The 13,421-nt window shown below is 32.7% G+C and overlaps 1 protein-coding gene across 1 annotated transcript; it reads left to right on the top strand.

The window, feature by feature from the left end:
- The first annotated feature begins 5,836 nt into the window (after positions 1-5,836).
- Positions 5,837-7,501, top strand: LOC139511411 (baculoviral IAP repeat-containing protein 7-like). Its single transcript, XM_071298117.1, has 2 exons — positions 5,837-6,415; positions 7,083-7,501. Exons 1-2 carry the CDS (start codon positions 5,902-5,904, stop codon positions 7,202-7,204), a joined length of 636 nt encoding a protein of 211 aa, XP_071154218.1. The 5' UTR covers positions 5,837-5,901; the 3' UTR covers positions 7,205-7,501.
- Positions 7,502-13,421: the final 5,920 nt, after the last annotated feature.

Here is a 13,421-nt window from a genome sequence, read left to right as displayed (position 1 = left end):
GGGCGTTTGAAAATGTTTAAAAGTATAAAGATTTCTTAGATTTCCGTTTAACGATTTATATTCGTTTTTTATTAAAATATAGTATTATATATCAAATTATTTCAATTGACAGACAAGTTATAGTATGTATGAGGAACATGTTAATGTAAAATAAAGACAAACATAACAAAAGAACTGTACAAAAATAACCTTCCATAGATTTCTTTCATTGGTATATGAGTGAATGAAATAGAAATAACCGTGTGTATTTTACAGGACACTATTAAAAACATGAGGAACTTTTATATCAAATTATCATTAAAAATTTCCATATTGTATCAGTAAAGCACAACCAAGCAATTGCTAGTAATACAAGTGGTAATAATACATTTAACTAGACCCAAATACCAAGATTTTCTTCCTTGCTCTTTTGGTTGGTTTTTGTATGTTGAATTATTAGTTGTTCTAGTTTTGCAGCTCAGTATAACCAATTTTGTTATCTGTTATGCAGTCATCGTCATTGTTAAAAATGGGCTACGATTAAGTACCCCAGCACAGTTTGGAAAACCAAAGGAAACATTTCAACTAGTCTACAGGAGGAAAACAAAAAGACAACAGATACACAGAAGTGCAACAAAACTAAACGCCAAATCACATAGAAACGAAGTAGTATATAACAACTGCTATATTACATAGAAACGAAATATTAGATTACAACTGTTATATTCCTGACTTGGTACAGAACATTTTAAGAAAAAATGGTAGGTTGAACCGGGTTGAATGGTGTGTTGAACCTCCTGCTTTATGACAATGTTAAAAATATAGCTAAAACATTACGTGACAGAAATACAGTTCAGACACACGCAAAAACAGAGAAGCGCACAAACAAATATGACTATTGATGGGTTGAACGAAGTTGAAAAGTTGGGTAAAGCTAACCGTACAGTGATTGAAAAATTACAAACTGAGACTGAGAAGTTGAGACGAGAATTAGATGACTATAACAAGAGACTGAGTAAAGATATTGTATTCAGCGAACGTAAATACACACAATACGAAACAAACTTAAAATTACTAAATCAGCAATCGAAAGCAATTGGTGAATTTGATTTCAACATGTATTCAGAAAAAATTAAACAGATAGACAATGAACAGATACGACATAGCAAACTACTTCTAAGTGCACAAAAAAGTTTTAACGAACTTAAAATGTCGTGTTAACAGTCGTACGCAACAAAAATTAACCAACACATTACCCCAGATAGCATTCCGGTCAGCTCTACTGATAGTACAACTCAGAATTATACATGTAATTCACAAATGCGATCACCCGAATCGGAGATTTCTAACGGTACAGTTAAAGACTCACAACAAACACACGAAACACTCCGTACAAATGTCCTTGAAAAAAAGTCGACTGTTATAAAAATGATGAACCAACGACGTTCAAAATACCTGTTCGCTTGCAGGGTTCCACTGCTGCAGTTCAGTCCACTGATGACAACTTCTTTACTGGTGTTTCACGGAAAAGGTCCGCAAGGTATTACCTGTCAGGAATTGATTCGAAGTCAACCCGTTCCGGAATCATAACATATTTAGAGAGTAGAAATGTGCAAGTGACATACCTGAGATTGTTTCAATCGCGAAATAGTTTGTGCTATGTGTCTGCTAAATTGAACATATCCGAACACTGTGCTAATATTATTGAAGGGGAAAGCTTTTGGCCAAGTGGTGTGCATTGTAGATGCTGGCTTAGTAACCAGGCGTGGTATCAACGAAGCTCCGAGGTTCCAAGCGACCTAAAACAAGGCGAAAACGAAAAACCTTCATAATGAATAGAACTATATTTCAAATGTTGTATTATTTCTGAATGTATTACTCATCTTGTTTTTATGTCTAGTATTAAGTTAGTAGCATGGAACGTCAGGAGTATCATGTCCTCTACTATTTGTCTTAGTAAATTTTTAAAGGACACCGATTGTGATATGTGTGTTATATCGGAACATAAATTGAAAGAAAGGTCTTTACATTACTTATCTACTATAGAAAGAGGGTACAACTTTATAAGTAAAGCTGATGCATTACCCATTAGGTATAATGCATATCATGGTAAGGGTGGCATTGCCATATTATACAAAACTTCACGTCAGTTTTCTGTAAATGAAATAAGTGACATTAACTCCAGTAGAATAGCTGATATTAAACTTAAGAACCAGTCTTATGGATCACTTTTTATTTTTGGTACGTACTTACCATCTGATGACTCTATTGAAAATTATAAGAGTGAAATAAATATACTAGATAATTTATATACATACTATAGTGTTTATGGTAATTGTATAATTGCAGGTGATTAAAATGCTAGTTGCTTAGATAAAGACAGACATATGTCAAATAATTATAAATCTAAAGAGTTATTAAAATTTGTATCTAGGCATCATTTGTTGTATGCCGGGGGTAAAATACAAATGAAAGGGCCAAATTATTCGTATATAAACAAACAAACAATGTTAGATTATATCTTATGCAATGAAGGTATGTATAGAAAACTAAGGTACTATGAAATCCTTGATGAAGGGAAGATAAGTAGCACGTCCGATCTTTTGCCAGTTGTGGCTGAGTTTATGATAGACTCAAACCCGCATCGTGTAAAGAACTCTTGTGATAAATTACCTGCTTGGCATAAAGTTTCAGATGCGCAGATAAATGAATACAAAAAACTGCTGAATGATCCCGTTGATATGTTGATTGATAAAATTAGGTCTTTTTATTATGTCAATATTGACGCCATCAATGCCAAATTTACGCACTGCTGCTGACATTGCAATCCCGAAATGCGGTTTCAACCCACATACAAAACCTTACTGGAACGCAGATGTAAAATGAGCACATGACAACGAAAGATCAAAGCGTAGATGTTATGTACTAGAAGGTCGGCCTCGAGGCATGCATTTTGACTCTTATCGAATGTACAAAAGAGCCAAGTCCGAGTTTAGACGTTTGGAACAAGTGGCTAATGAACAGTATATACAGAGCTGTTATGCTGATCTCAATGAAACTGCAGAATGTGATGTGCGTCTGTTTTGGAAACAAATAAAGCGTTTTAAAGGTCGTTCGTCTAAAGTTTATCCCGAGATTGTGTATGAAAATAAAGTGTGTAATACTCCAAAGTCTGTATCAAACTGTTTCGCCAAATATTTCCATGATATATACCAACCAAAGGATGAGAATAATTTTGACAACGACTTTAAGTGTTCTATCGAGACCAATGAAATTATTAATCGAGACAATGAAATTATTAAAACATGTGGTGTTGAAGGTGAATACTTACCTGGTGGTTTGATAACTGAAAAAGAAGTTACTGATTTAATAGGGCAATTGAAGTATAGAAAAGCCGCCGGACATGACATAGTTCAAAACGAACATTTGCGGAGGTATCTCTGTTGTGAAGTGTGTAACCGCTATATTCAATATCATCGTCAAACAAGGGCGAATACCAAAGAACTGTAAGCTAGGCCTTTTTCTATCTTTTTTCCTATCTTCAAAGGTGGGAGCAAGTGCAAGACTTCACCTGATAACTACAGACCAGTTAGTTTACTGTCCTGTGTTTTGAAATTATTTGAAAGCGTAATAAAGCTCGGTTAATAAATTTTGTGCTATTTGACATAAACATTCCGAATCTCCAACAGCAAGGATTTCAAAAATACCTTAGTTGCTTAACAGCATCATTTAACCTACATGAGACTATTTATCATAACCTTGCATTATTCAGTAAAATATGTGTTGCATTTTTAGATAGTAAAAAAGCTTTTGATACTGTATGGAGGATTGGGTTAATGTATAAATTGTATAGAATAGGGGTAACAGGCAAAATGTGGTCAGTTATAAATGACTGTCATATTGGTATCATGAGTTCTGTAGTTGTTAAACAATTATTTATAAACGAAATGTTGGTTGAACTTGAAAAATGTAACCAGAAAACAGGTGTATATCATATAGCCAGTTGCTCTCCTGCTCTCGCTGACGACATTTTATGTATTGGCACAACCCCGTCAGGTTTACAGCGAATGTTAGATACATGTGCTGACTATGCTAATAGATGGCAATTTTGCTTCAATGCGAAGAATCTTGGGTAATGCTCGGTTACAATACGATTGGTATATTGCAAACAGTGTTCTCCCGTTAGCAGAAGATTATACTCATTTGGGCATTGAGCTAAACTATAAATTTAGATCGTCAGAAAGGACCTCTAACGCATGTAGAAGAGGCAAACACTCATTTTTCGCTCTTAATGGTGTATGTCTCAAGTCAGCAAATCCATGCGTTCTACTTAAACTGTATAAATCTATTGTGTTACCTACTGTACTGTATGGTTGTGAAATGTGGACTAATTAAAAGTCAAACGATATAGCAACGTTGAATTGTTTTCAGCACTTTATAGTCAAGCGTATATGAGACTTGAGAACTTCGACTAGGTCGGATATGTGTCAAAGCAACTCGGACAGCATCCTATTACTTCAACTATAGAGATAAAGAAGTTATATTTCTTACAAAAGCTTTGTAGCCTTAATGGTAAATTCCTGACCAAAAAACTATTTCTTGTGCGCCTGTACTCTTATTTTATTGACACATTGACACTGAACGTAAACATTATGGGTTCATTCAAAAATTAAGGATATCTTATACAAATATTATCTTCATGAATATGTGAATATCTTTAAGCGAGATGGAGTTTTCCCTACAAAGCAATCTTGGAAAATTACAGCAAATAATACGGTAACCAAAGTACAAACTGATGAATGGAATACAGAGTGACAATAACTTTTCTCGTTTTAGAAATATTCACCTCTCGGTCAAAGTTCCTGATTTCTGGAAATGCGCTAGATCATCAAGAGAAATCATAAACGCATACTTCATAACAAAATTACTAACTGACATCCCTAATAACACGGGAAGCACTTGCGACCTATGCGACAGACCATTTCTTGATGTGTACGTACATGCGTGTTGTAGTTGTTGTGGTACTCAATCAATCAGAGATACATGGTGGGATTTCATTATTGAAAGGTTTCCATTGCAATTATTTGTCGAACTGTTTTCATACGATGATGAACAGTTATACTGCATTCTTTTCGGCAAGCACATAACAACAGTAAATATCGACACTGACAGTTTTATTAGTTTGTGCCACGTACACGTTGCACTCTGTGTTGCTGAGTATAGCAGAGTAACGAGAAGGGTGGTACAGAAGCGTGCAAGTACATGAACTTTCGTTAGTGAGAGCAATTTTCTTCAAATGTTCTTTTAGTAATATGCTATACTTATTGTAAATATTGTAATATTGTATTGTGTTGCCTGTTTTGTAAACTTTTGTAATTTAATTTGTTAATATATATGTTGTTCATTGAATCTCTTGATAGAGGAAATAAAGGAATGAATGAAGGAAAGGGTGTAATTATTAGGTATACAAAGTCGTTACCACAAACCAGTACGGTCGGGTTACGTGAAATTTTGATGCCACTCTCTCTAAAAGTAAAATCAAATCGTGTAAAAAATCTGTGACGGGTCTGTAGATACCATTATTCAGAAAACCATTAATTTATTTTACAGTGGTGATAAAAAATAATTCCCCTTTCATCTCGGTTGTCCACCTGTTAGAACATACATTTTGTGGTAATTGTTAAATTGTTTTCTGAAAATGCATGACATAATGGCAGAAGGACGTTATGAGGGCAACAATCCATCGGTAATTCATTAAAAAATAGGTATTGTAGGTGAAACTCAAAACCCCCATAAATAAATAAACCTCAGTTTATATTTCATAAATATTTCCGTATCGTACATCGATATAAATATGCAGTCTTAGTTTCATATTGTTATTTTAGTTGTTGTACATCTCTAGTGTAAGTTATCACATCCAGCATGTTGTCACTGATGCAATCACCGTCTTTGTCAAAAAGGGGCTACGATGAAGTTCCTCAGCACCCACTAGAAAGATTACGCCTATTACGTGAAGATGTTGAATTAAGAAGAAACACATTCACAAACTGGCCGACGAATATGTGTGTGTCACCTGGAAAGTTGTGTGATAATGGCTTCTACTATATGGGAATTCAGGACAAAGTCCAGTGTGCTTTTTGTGGAGGAATTTTAAGTGGCTTAACAAAAGACGATGATGTCCATCGTGAACATTCTAAACATTTCGGACAATGTGAACTTGTGCGTGTGAAGAAAAATAACTACGTAAGACGGTTTGAATTTTCTAATTCAGTTCAGACATGTGAGAAGCAAGAACATACCTCTTCGGAGAATAATGTTAAACCACACAATAGCAAATATTCGTTATATTGTGACAGACTCTCAACTTACCAAACATGGTCAAAAACCTTAAATCAGAGACCTGACGATTTAGCAGCTACTGGTCTTTACTACAAAGGTTTGTAAATATATTTAAATTCCATTGGATCAGCTATATTATGGGGACGGAGTCCCCAATAACAATAGAAAATTCAATAAAAAAAAATATGGGAAAATTTCCCGAATTTTTCATTGTACTAATGAACTCAAAATCGTTCAAATTTTTTTTGTCGTGTTTTGAAATCCCGGACCTGCGCAGAAATTTACAATGTACTTCCTTTTTCCGGTCTCGTTTGTATGAAACTTTGAGTAAAATATATATTTATCAGTCTAGTATAAAATAGGAAGGAACGCGCAATACCAATTTCATTTTTAATAATTCCTTGATATGAAAAAACGTTACCTGATGATAGCGTTTCTTTGTTTACATTGCATATGACGTCATAATTTAAATAACGTCACAACTAAATCCCTAACAACAGAACCATAATCGGAAACGTTACGGTATTTCCGTTTCTTTTTTTTTTAAACAAATATTTAAGTTACAAAAAAATAATTCATACACACTTCGTCCCCATTTACAGGTAATGCCTGCCTCATATTACTTACTTACTTACTTACTTACTTACTGACCTTGATGCCATTAACATGTCGGGCAGTATGATCGAAGATCTTCAACTTTTGTTGCTCGTTGACATAAATCAATAACAACCAGAAATATAAACTCTGTATTTTTACTTTTCTAGGAACTAAGGACACATGTCAGTGTTATATGTGTGGAGGGATACTTTCTGGATGGGAAACTGAAGACATCCCACAAGCTGAACATACAAAGTGGTTTCCGAAATGTCCACTTGTTTCCTGTTGACCGTTTACTCATATGTGAAGTTACGATTTGAAATATCATTTTTCTTTCATACCAGTAAAATAAACATTTAGTTCCACATCAAATATGTCAAACGCTTTCTGACTTATCAGAGTTACCCAATATATGTCTTTATATAAATATTAAGTTTCTGTATGTTAAAAAAAGTGTCTTTATTATAAAAATGTGTTATATCTTTCCCCTTAAATAAATACGTATAGAGATGAAAATGTTGACCAATGATGTTCTTTGGTGAAAATGTTTGTAAATTTATGTTCAAATAGTAAATGTCATTCCGTGCATTTGTGTCACATATTAAGTTCACAAACATTGTCTATAACATGTATAAGGAACTATCCTCACTACTATAAGTCAAAGAACTACCATTAAAAAAATTGTGAACTACATTGTCATTTGGTCTCCGGTGAAAAGTTGTCTGAATGGTAAATCTAATATGACGTGCTTCTTTCGCTATGTAAACAACAGTGTGATAAAATTCTCGATATATCTATACTTAGCGCAGACTCCGTGGTGTACATAAAAATGGCTGTTACAATATACTTCCCACGTAAATCCACATGTATTGAAACCTATTTGTAAACCCTTTGCCGATTTTATTGTTTTAAAATTGCAATGAAAAAAAGACAAAATCACTTTTATTCTTATTCGAATGCAAAATAAAAAGAAGTAATGCACAAGAACTCGAAGAAACCAACAAAATATAAAAATAAAATAAAATTCTGCGAAAGTCTATTAATGTTTTTTGCGCATTTAAGTCATTTCAAAACATGACGTCATACAAATGAAAACGCTACAGTTGAAAGTTTTCTGTTACGTGAACCATTGAAATGTTGTTTACTATTGTATTAAAATTGATTATCAAGGTAGGTTTTGTTTGATTTTCTATTCTATTGCATTATTCGCATATTTACTGATTTCAGCAAGTCAACATGGCGGCTCCTTTACGAAATGTCAACTTTGGATTTGACGGTAGCTTACGAGAAAAACATTTAAATCAAAATGACAATTGTTGGTTTTGAGAATGAAACAGATTTTTATTTTAGCGGTTGTTCACGAAATAATCCATGCAAGCTACGGATTTATTAGAATGTTTGAGCTTTATCTAACAGGGAGTAAAAAAGAACAGCCGCACACACAGCTTTACCCACCATCGCTTCAGTTTTTTTAATGATCGTATTTGTCCTATTAGAATCAAAATAATTCATGGAAGCCATAGATTATTGGAAATTTACACATGGCCTGGGCCGTGATATTCGTTAATTTTATCCCTCGCTAACGCTCAGGATAAAATTCGAATATCACGGCCCAGGCCATGTGTAAATTTCCAATAATCTATGGCTTCCATGAATTATTATTTCTTAATTATATCACATTTTCAATATTATACAGTATAAGTAAAAATAAAACTGAAAACTAAAACATTGTTATGCAACACGACATTTTATTGTGATTGGACACTATGAAAGTAAAAATAAATAGAACCGCGGTGGGTTTTTTCTTCTTTAAACAGTATGGTCAATTAATTTTACATATATTTTACATATGACGGTACAAATATAATTTATATGGTTTGGCAAATTGGTAATTTTTCTTTATTTATATCTATCATGATACTTTTTATATATATAGTATTACAAAACAGTAGTGACTCTTACAATCAAACTGATGTAGGTCTAATCCACCATTTTCTACACAAGAAAATGACAGCATCAAGTCAGTTATATAACAGTTGTTTTCCATTTGTTTGTTGTATTTGAATTTTTCATTTTTGCCATTTAATGCGAGAATTTTCGTTTTGAATTTTCCTTAGAATTCGGTGTTATTGTCATTTCACTTTTTAGGTACAAATGATATCGTAATAACACGTGAAATTTGTATTTGACTAGAAACCTTATAATTTTTCCCCATTCTATTATTTTCATAAATCTTCAAAATTCTGTCAGACATTGCTAGCTTTGGAGAAATTTTAAAAGATTCACGAACATTGACATTGTGTTTGGTAGAACAATCGGGATAAATACAATAGCAATTCAAACAGGTGCACCCAGAACAGAAATATTACACTTTTACAACTTTATACTGAATGAAGAATTTCATAGCATATCTTTTATGACAAAATTTGTAAAAATCTATCTATTGGTATACAAATTGTCAAACAGATATACATGTATTCATAAAACATTTGGAACAGGACTACTGTAACATATGTAAGTTACTACTTACAATCTTGATGTGTGCAATCTAATTCTAGTCCAATTAAATATCGCTGTAAAGCAAAAAGAGCGACCATTAGTCATGTAATTATCATAATTTGGTAACAAATACAGAATTTAACAATAAATGTAGACCTGCATGGTTTATCATAACACCATTACATGAAAATGTAAATAATTGGAAGTTGACAATCATTTTAGCTCACCCCCTTTATGTACTTTTTATTCGCTGTAAACTTTGTCTTTATCATGTTTATCATGTTTTGTCTTACTTCAACTGGTTATAATGACAATGTGAACTAGTATTACCATTACTTAAAAATGTTGTCGTGTTCGTAAACTAAAACAATTTGACCATTTGTTACCAAACATTGAAATTATTATCCATCTGGATGTTTAAAGAAAGGTGAAAGATGCCAGAGGGACATTCAAACTCATAGGTTGAAAATAAAAAGACAACGCCATGGCTAAAAAGATAAAGACAAACATACAAACAAAAGACAACAAAGAATACATACAACTAAGCAACACACAAACCCACGTAAAATTTGGGGTGATTTCAAGTTCTCCGGAAAGGTAAGCAGATCCTGCTCCATATGTGGCATCCGTAGTGTTGCTCATGTTAGTAAAAACTTGGTAATAAGGTAGCACTCCACAGTTAGAAAATAAAATTAAAAATGAGCCACAAAATGTTTTATCATCTCCTATTCCTGGATTTCTAATACATTAACCCAACTGTTTGTGTTGTACATGTGCATATGTATGTAATCAGTATATTCCATAGATTTGATTTTCAAAAGTTAAAAGAGTGAAAATTAATTCCTTATATGTGTATCCATGGCAACATTCTGCATTTATTTACCATAAAATATTGCAAAAAGGGGGGTTGACATGTCACATATCCCCCCAAAATTTGGATCAAACTAGAATTTCAATGCCTTTGAGTGATACCTTTTTAGAAACTGTTTTCATAAATCTTCCTAATGATCAAATAAAAAATGGGTGTCTTTCGCCTCATTTTTTCGTAAAATCCAATCACAAAGTTCGTGCGATAAAAAGTTGGAAAAAAACATTACAATAATTGGCGGACCAATGTATGGTAGGGACATGCAAATACGGACTGTCATGCAGAAAACAGCCTATATTACATACATTACATAACCTTGATGTTCATATAAACCCAATACAAAGGCTATTTTAATACTCAGCTATCCAAAAATGATTTTTATTGCACACTAGCTCTCATATTTGAAAAATCCACAGGGGCCAAAATGCGAAACTACACATCTAACTGTGGAGTGCTACCTAAGTCTTATTCGGTATGTCACATCCGTAAAAGGGTGGACGGAAACAGGAACATATCCGCTATGTATAAAACTTGTTTGTTGTCTTTTTATATAGACCGCATCTACTTGCTAACCTGACCACTTTAACCCTAAATAGAACGACAGTAGGGGTCAAATACATATCAGTTCAAATATCTTGGTTTACCATACAATATCAGGCTGATGTGAATGTCTCAATATTGGAAAAAAGTAAACTCACAAAAAAAACTGAAATCCGAGGAAAATTCAAAGACGGAAAGTCTCTAATCAAATTGTAAAATCAAAAGCTCAAACACATCAAACGAATGGACAACAACTGTCATATTCCTGACTTGGTACAGGAATTTTCTTATGAAGAAAATGGTGGATTAAACCTGTATTTATAGCTAGCTAAGCCTTTCACTTGTACGACAGTCGTATAAGATTCCATTATATTGACAATGATGTTGAAGAGATTTACATAATGGTGCGTAAATCTGTATCTCCCTTTAGTGTCCTTTGTGGTCTTTAGGTAAACGTTTTAGTTTAGTTTTCATGATCTATGCTTTTGCGTTTTATTAGAACTAATTATGGCTTGCTTTAGGAATATATGACCATGGTCAAATTTTGTCATAGTTTTTAGTGTTTGCATTGATACATTTCCTTTATCTTAATTTCTAATAAATAAATATATTTAAGTTGTTCTAACTTTTGAAAAAAATAATTTATCATAAAGAATCGAAACTTCGAACTTTATCAAAATAAACTATCAATACATTTAAAAAAAAACCTTTCCAATAAGTTCTTTCAGAGAGTGTATAACAAAATAGACTCAAAATTATCAGTTTGAAAATTTATACTTTAATAATTAAAAAAAAATACTTCCACAACAAATTGGAAGTTTTCTATAAATATCACGTAATGAAAGCCATTATATATTTTGTCCAACTTCAGTAATACAGAGAAAAATGAAATTATGAAACTTTACAAAAACATGACCTATTAAATTATAAGTTATTGTTACTGTTTAGAACAAAACCCGATTAAATCGAGTCATTTATTTATTGTCTTTCACATTTCATATACAAAAGAAAAAAGAAGAAAAATGAAACTGACAAACATTCCCAGCTAATCAATAATTTGATGTAGAGAGAGAAAATTTTGAGTCACTGTATATATCTCATCACTTATTCTATCAATATCACGTTATTCATATGAGTAGTAAGGAAATGAGAAAAGAAAGAGATATACAGGCATTTTATCTTTTTTTTAAAATTTGGATGCTGTTTCATTTACGTATACCCCACATAATATTCTATCCATATATAGGCACAAAACCATCGAATGATTTAATATAACATAAACAGTTTGCATGTGGTAGGGAGATATTATTAAATAATTTGCCAGAACAAAAACATCTAATCTTTTATATGAATCATTAGGAAGAGGGCGTTTGAAAATGTTTAAAAGTATAAAGATTTCTTAGATTTCCGTTTAACGATTTACAACAGTTACTTTGTTTCGTTATTTATAGGAATATAGTATTATATATCAAATTAATTCAATTGACAGACAAGTTATGTAATGTATGAGGAACTTGTTAATGTAAAATAAAGAAAAACATAACAAAAGAACTGTACAAAAATAACCTTCCATAGATTTCTTTCATTGCAATATGAGTGAATGAAATAGAAATCACCGTGTGTATTTTACAGGAAACTATTAAAAACATGAGAAACTTTTATATTAAATTAGCATTAAAAATTTCCGTATTGTATCAGTAAAGCACTACCAAGCAATTGCTAGCAATACACGTGGTTATAATACATTTAACTAAACCCAAATACCAAGATTTTCTTCCTTGCTCTTTTGGTTAGTTTTTGTATGTTGAATTATTAGTTGTTCTAGTTTTGCAGCTCACTATAACCAAGTTTGTTATCTGTTATGCAGTCATCGTCATTGTTAAAAATGGGCTACGATTAAGTACCGTAGCACAGTTTGGAAAGGCTACACTCATTACGTTAAGATGTTGAATTAAGGAGGAACGCATTCACCAAAGATGTTTATGTATAAAGGCAAAAGTTATAAATAGATAAAGTGAAAACAAGTCCGGTTTGCAAAGTTGAAATTTGGGTAAAGCTAACCGTACAGTGATTGAAAAATTACAAACTGAGAATGAGAAGTTGAGACAAGAATTAGATGACTCAAACGAGAGACTGAGTAAACATATTGTATTCAGCGAACGTAAATACACACAATACAAAGCAAACTTAAAATTACTAAATCAGCAATCGAAAGCAATTGGTGAATTTGATTTCAACATGTATTCAGAAAAAATTAAACAGGTAGACAATGAACAGATACGACATAGCAAACTACTTCTAAGTGCACAAAAAAGTTTTAACTAACTTAAAATGTCGTGTCAACAGTCGTACGCAACAAAAGTTAACCCACACATTACCCCAGATAGCATTCCGGTCAGTTCTACTGATAGTACAACTCAGAGTTATACATGTAATTCACAAATGTAATCACCCGAATCGGAGATTTCTAACGGTACAGTTAAAGACTCACAACAAACACACGAAACACTCCGTACAAATGTCCTTGAAAAAAAATCGACAGTTATAAAAATGATGAACCAACGACGTTCAAAATACTTGTTCGCTTGCAGGGTTCCAC

The sequence above is a fragment of the Mytilus edulis genome, chromosome 2, assembly GCF_963676685.1.
Source record: "Mytilus edulis chromosome 2, xbMytEdul2.2, whole genome shotgun sequence".
Classification (NCBI taxonomy): Eukaryota; Metazoa; Mollusca; class Bivalvia; order Mytilida; family Mytilidae; genus Mytilus; species Mytilus edulis.
This window is presented reverse-complemented; position numbering and strand designations above follow the sequence as displayed.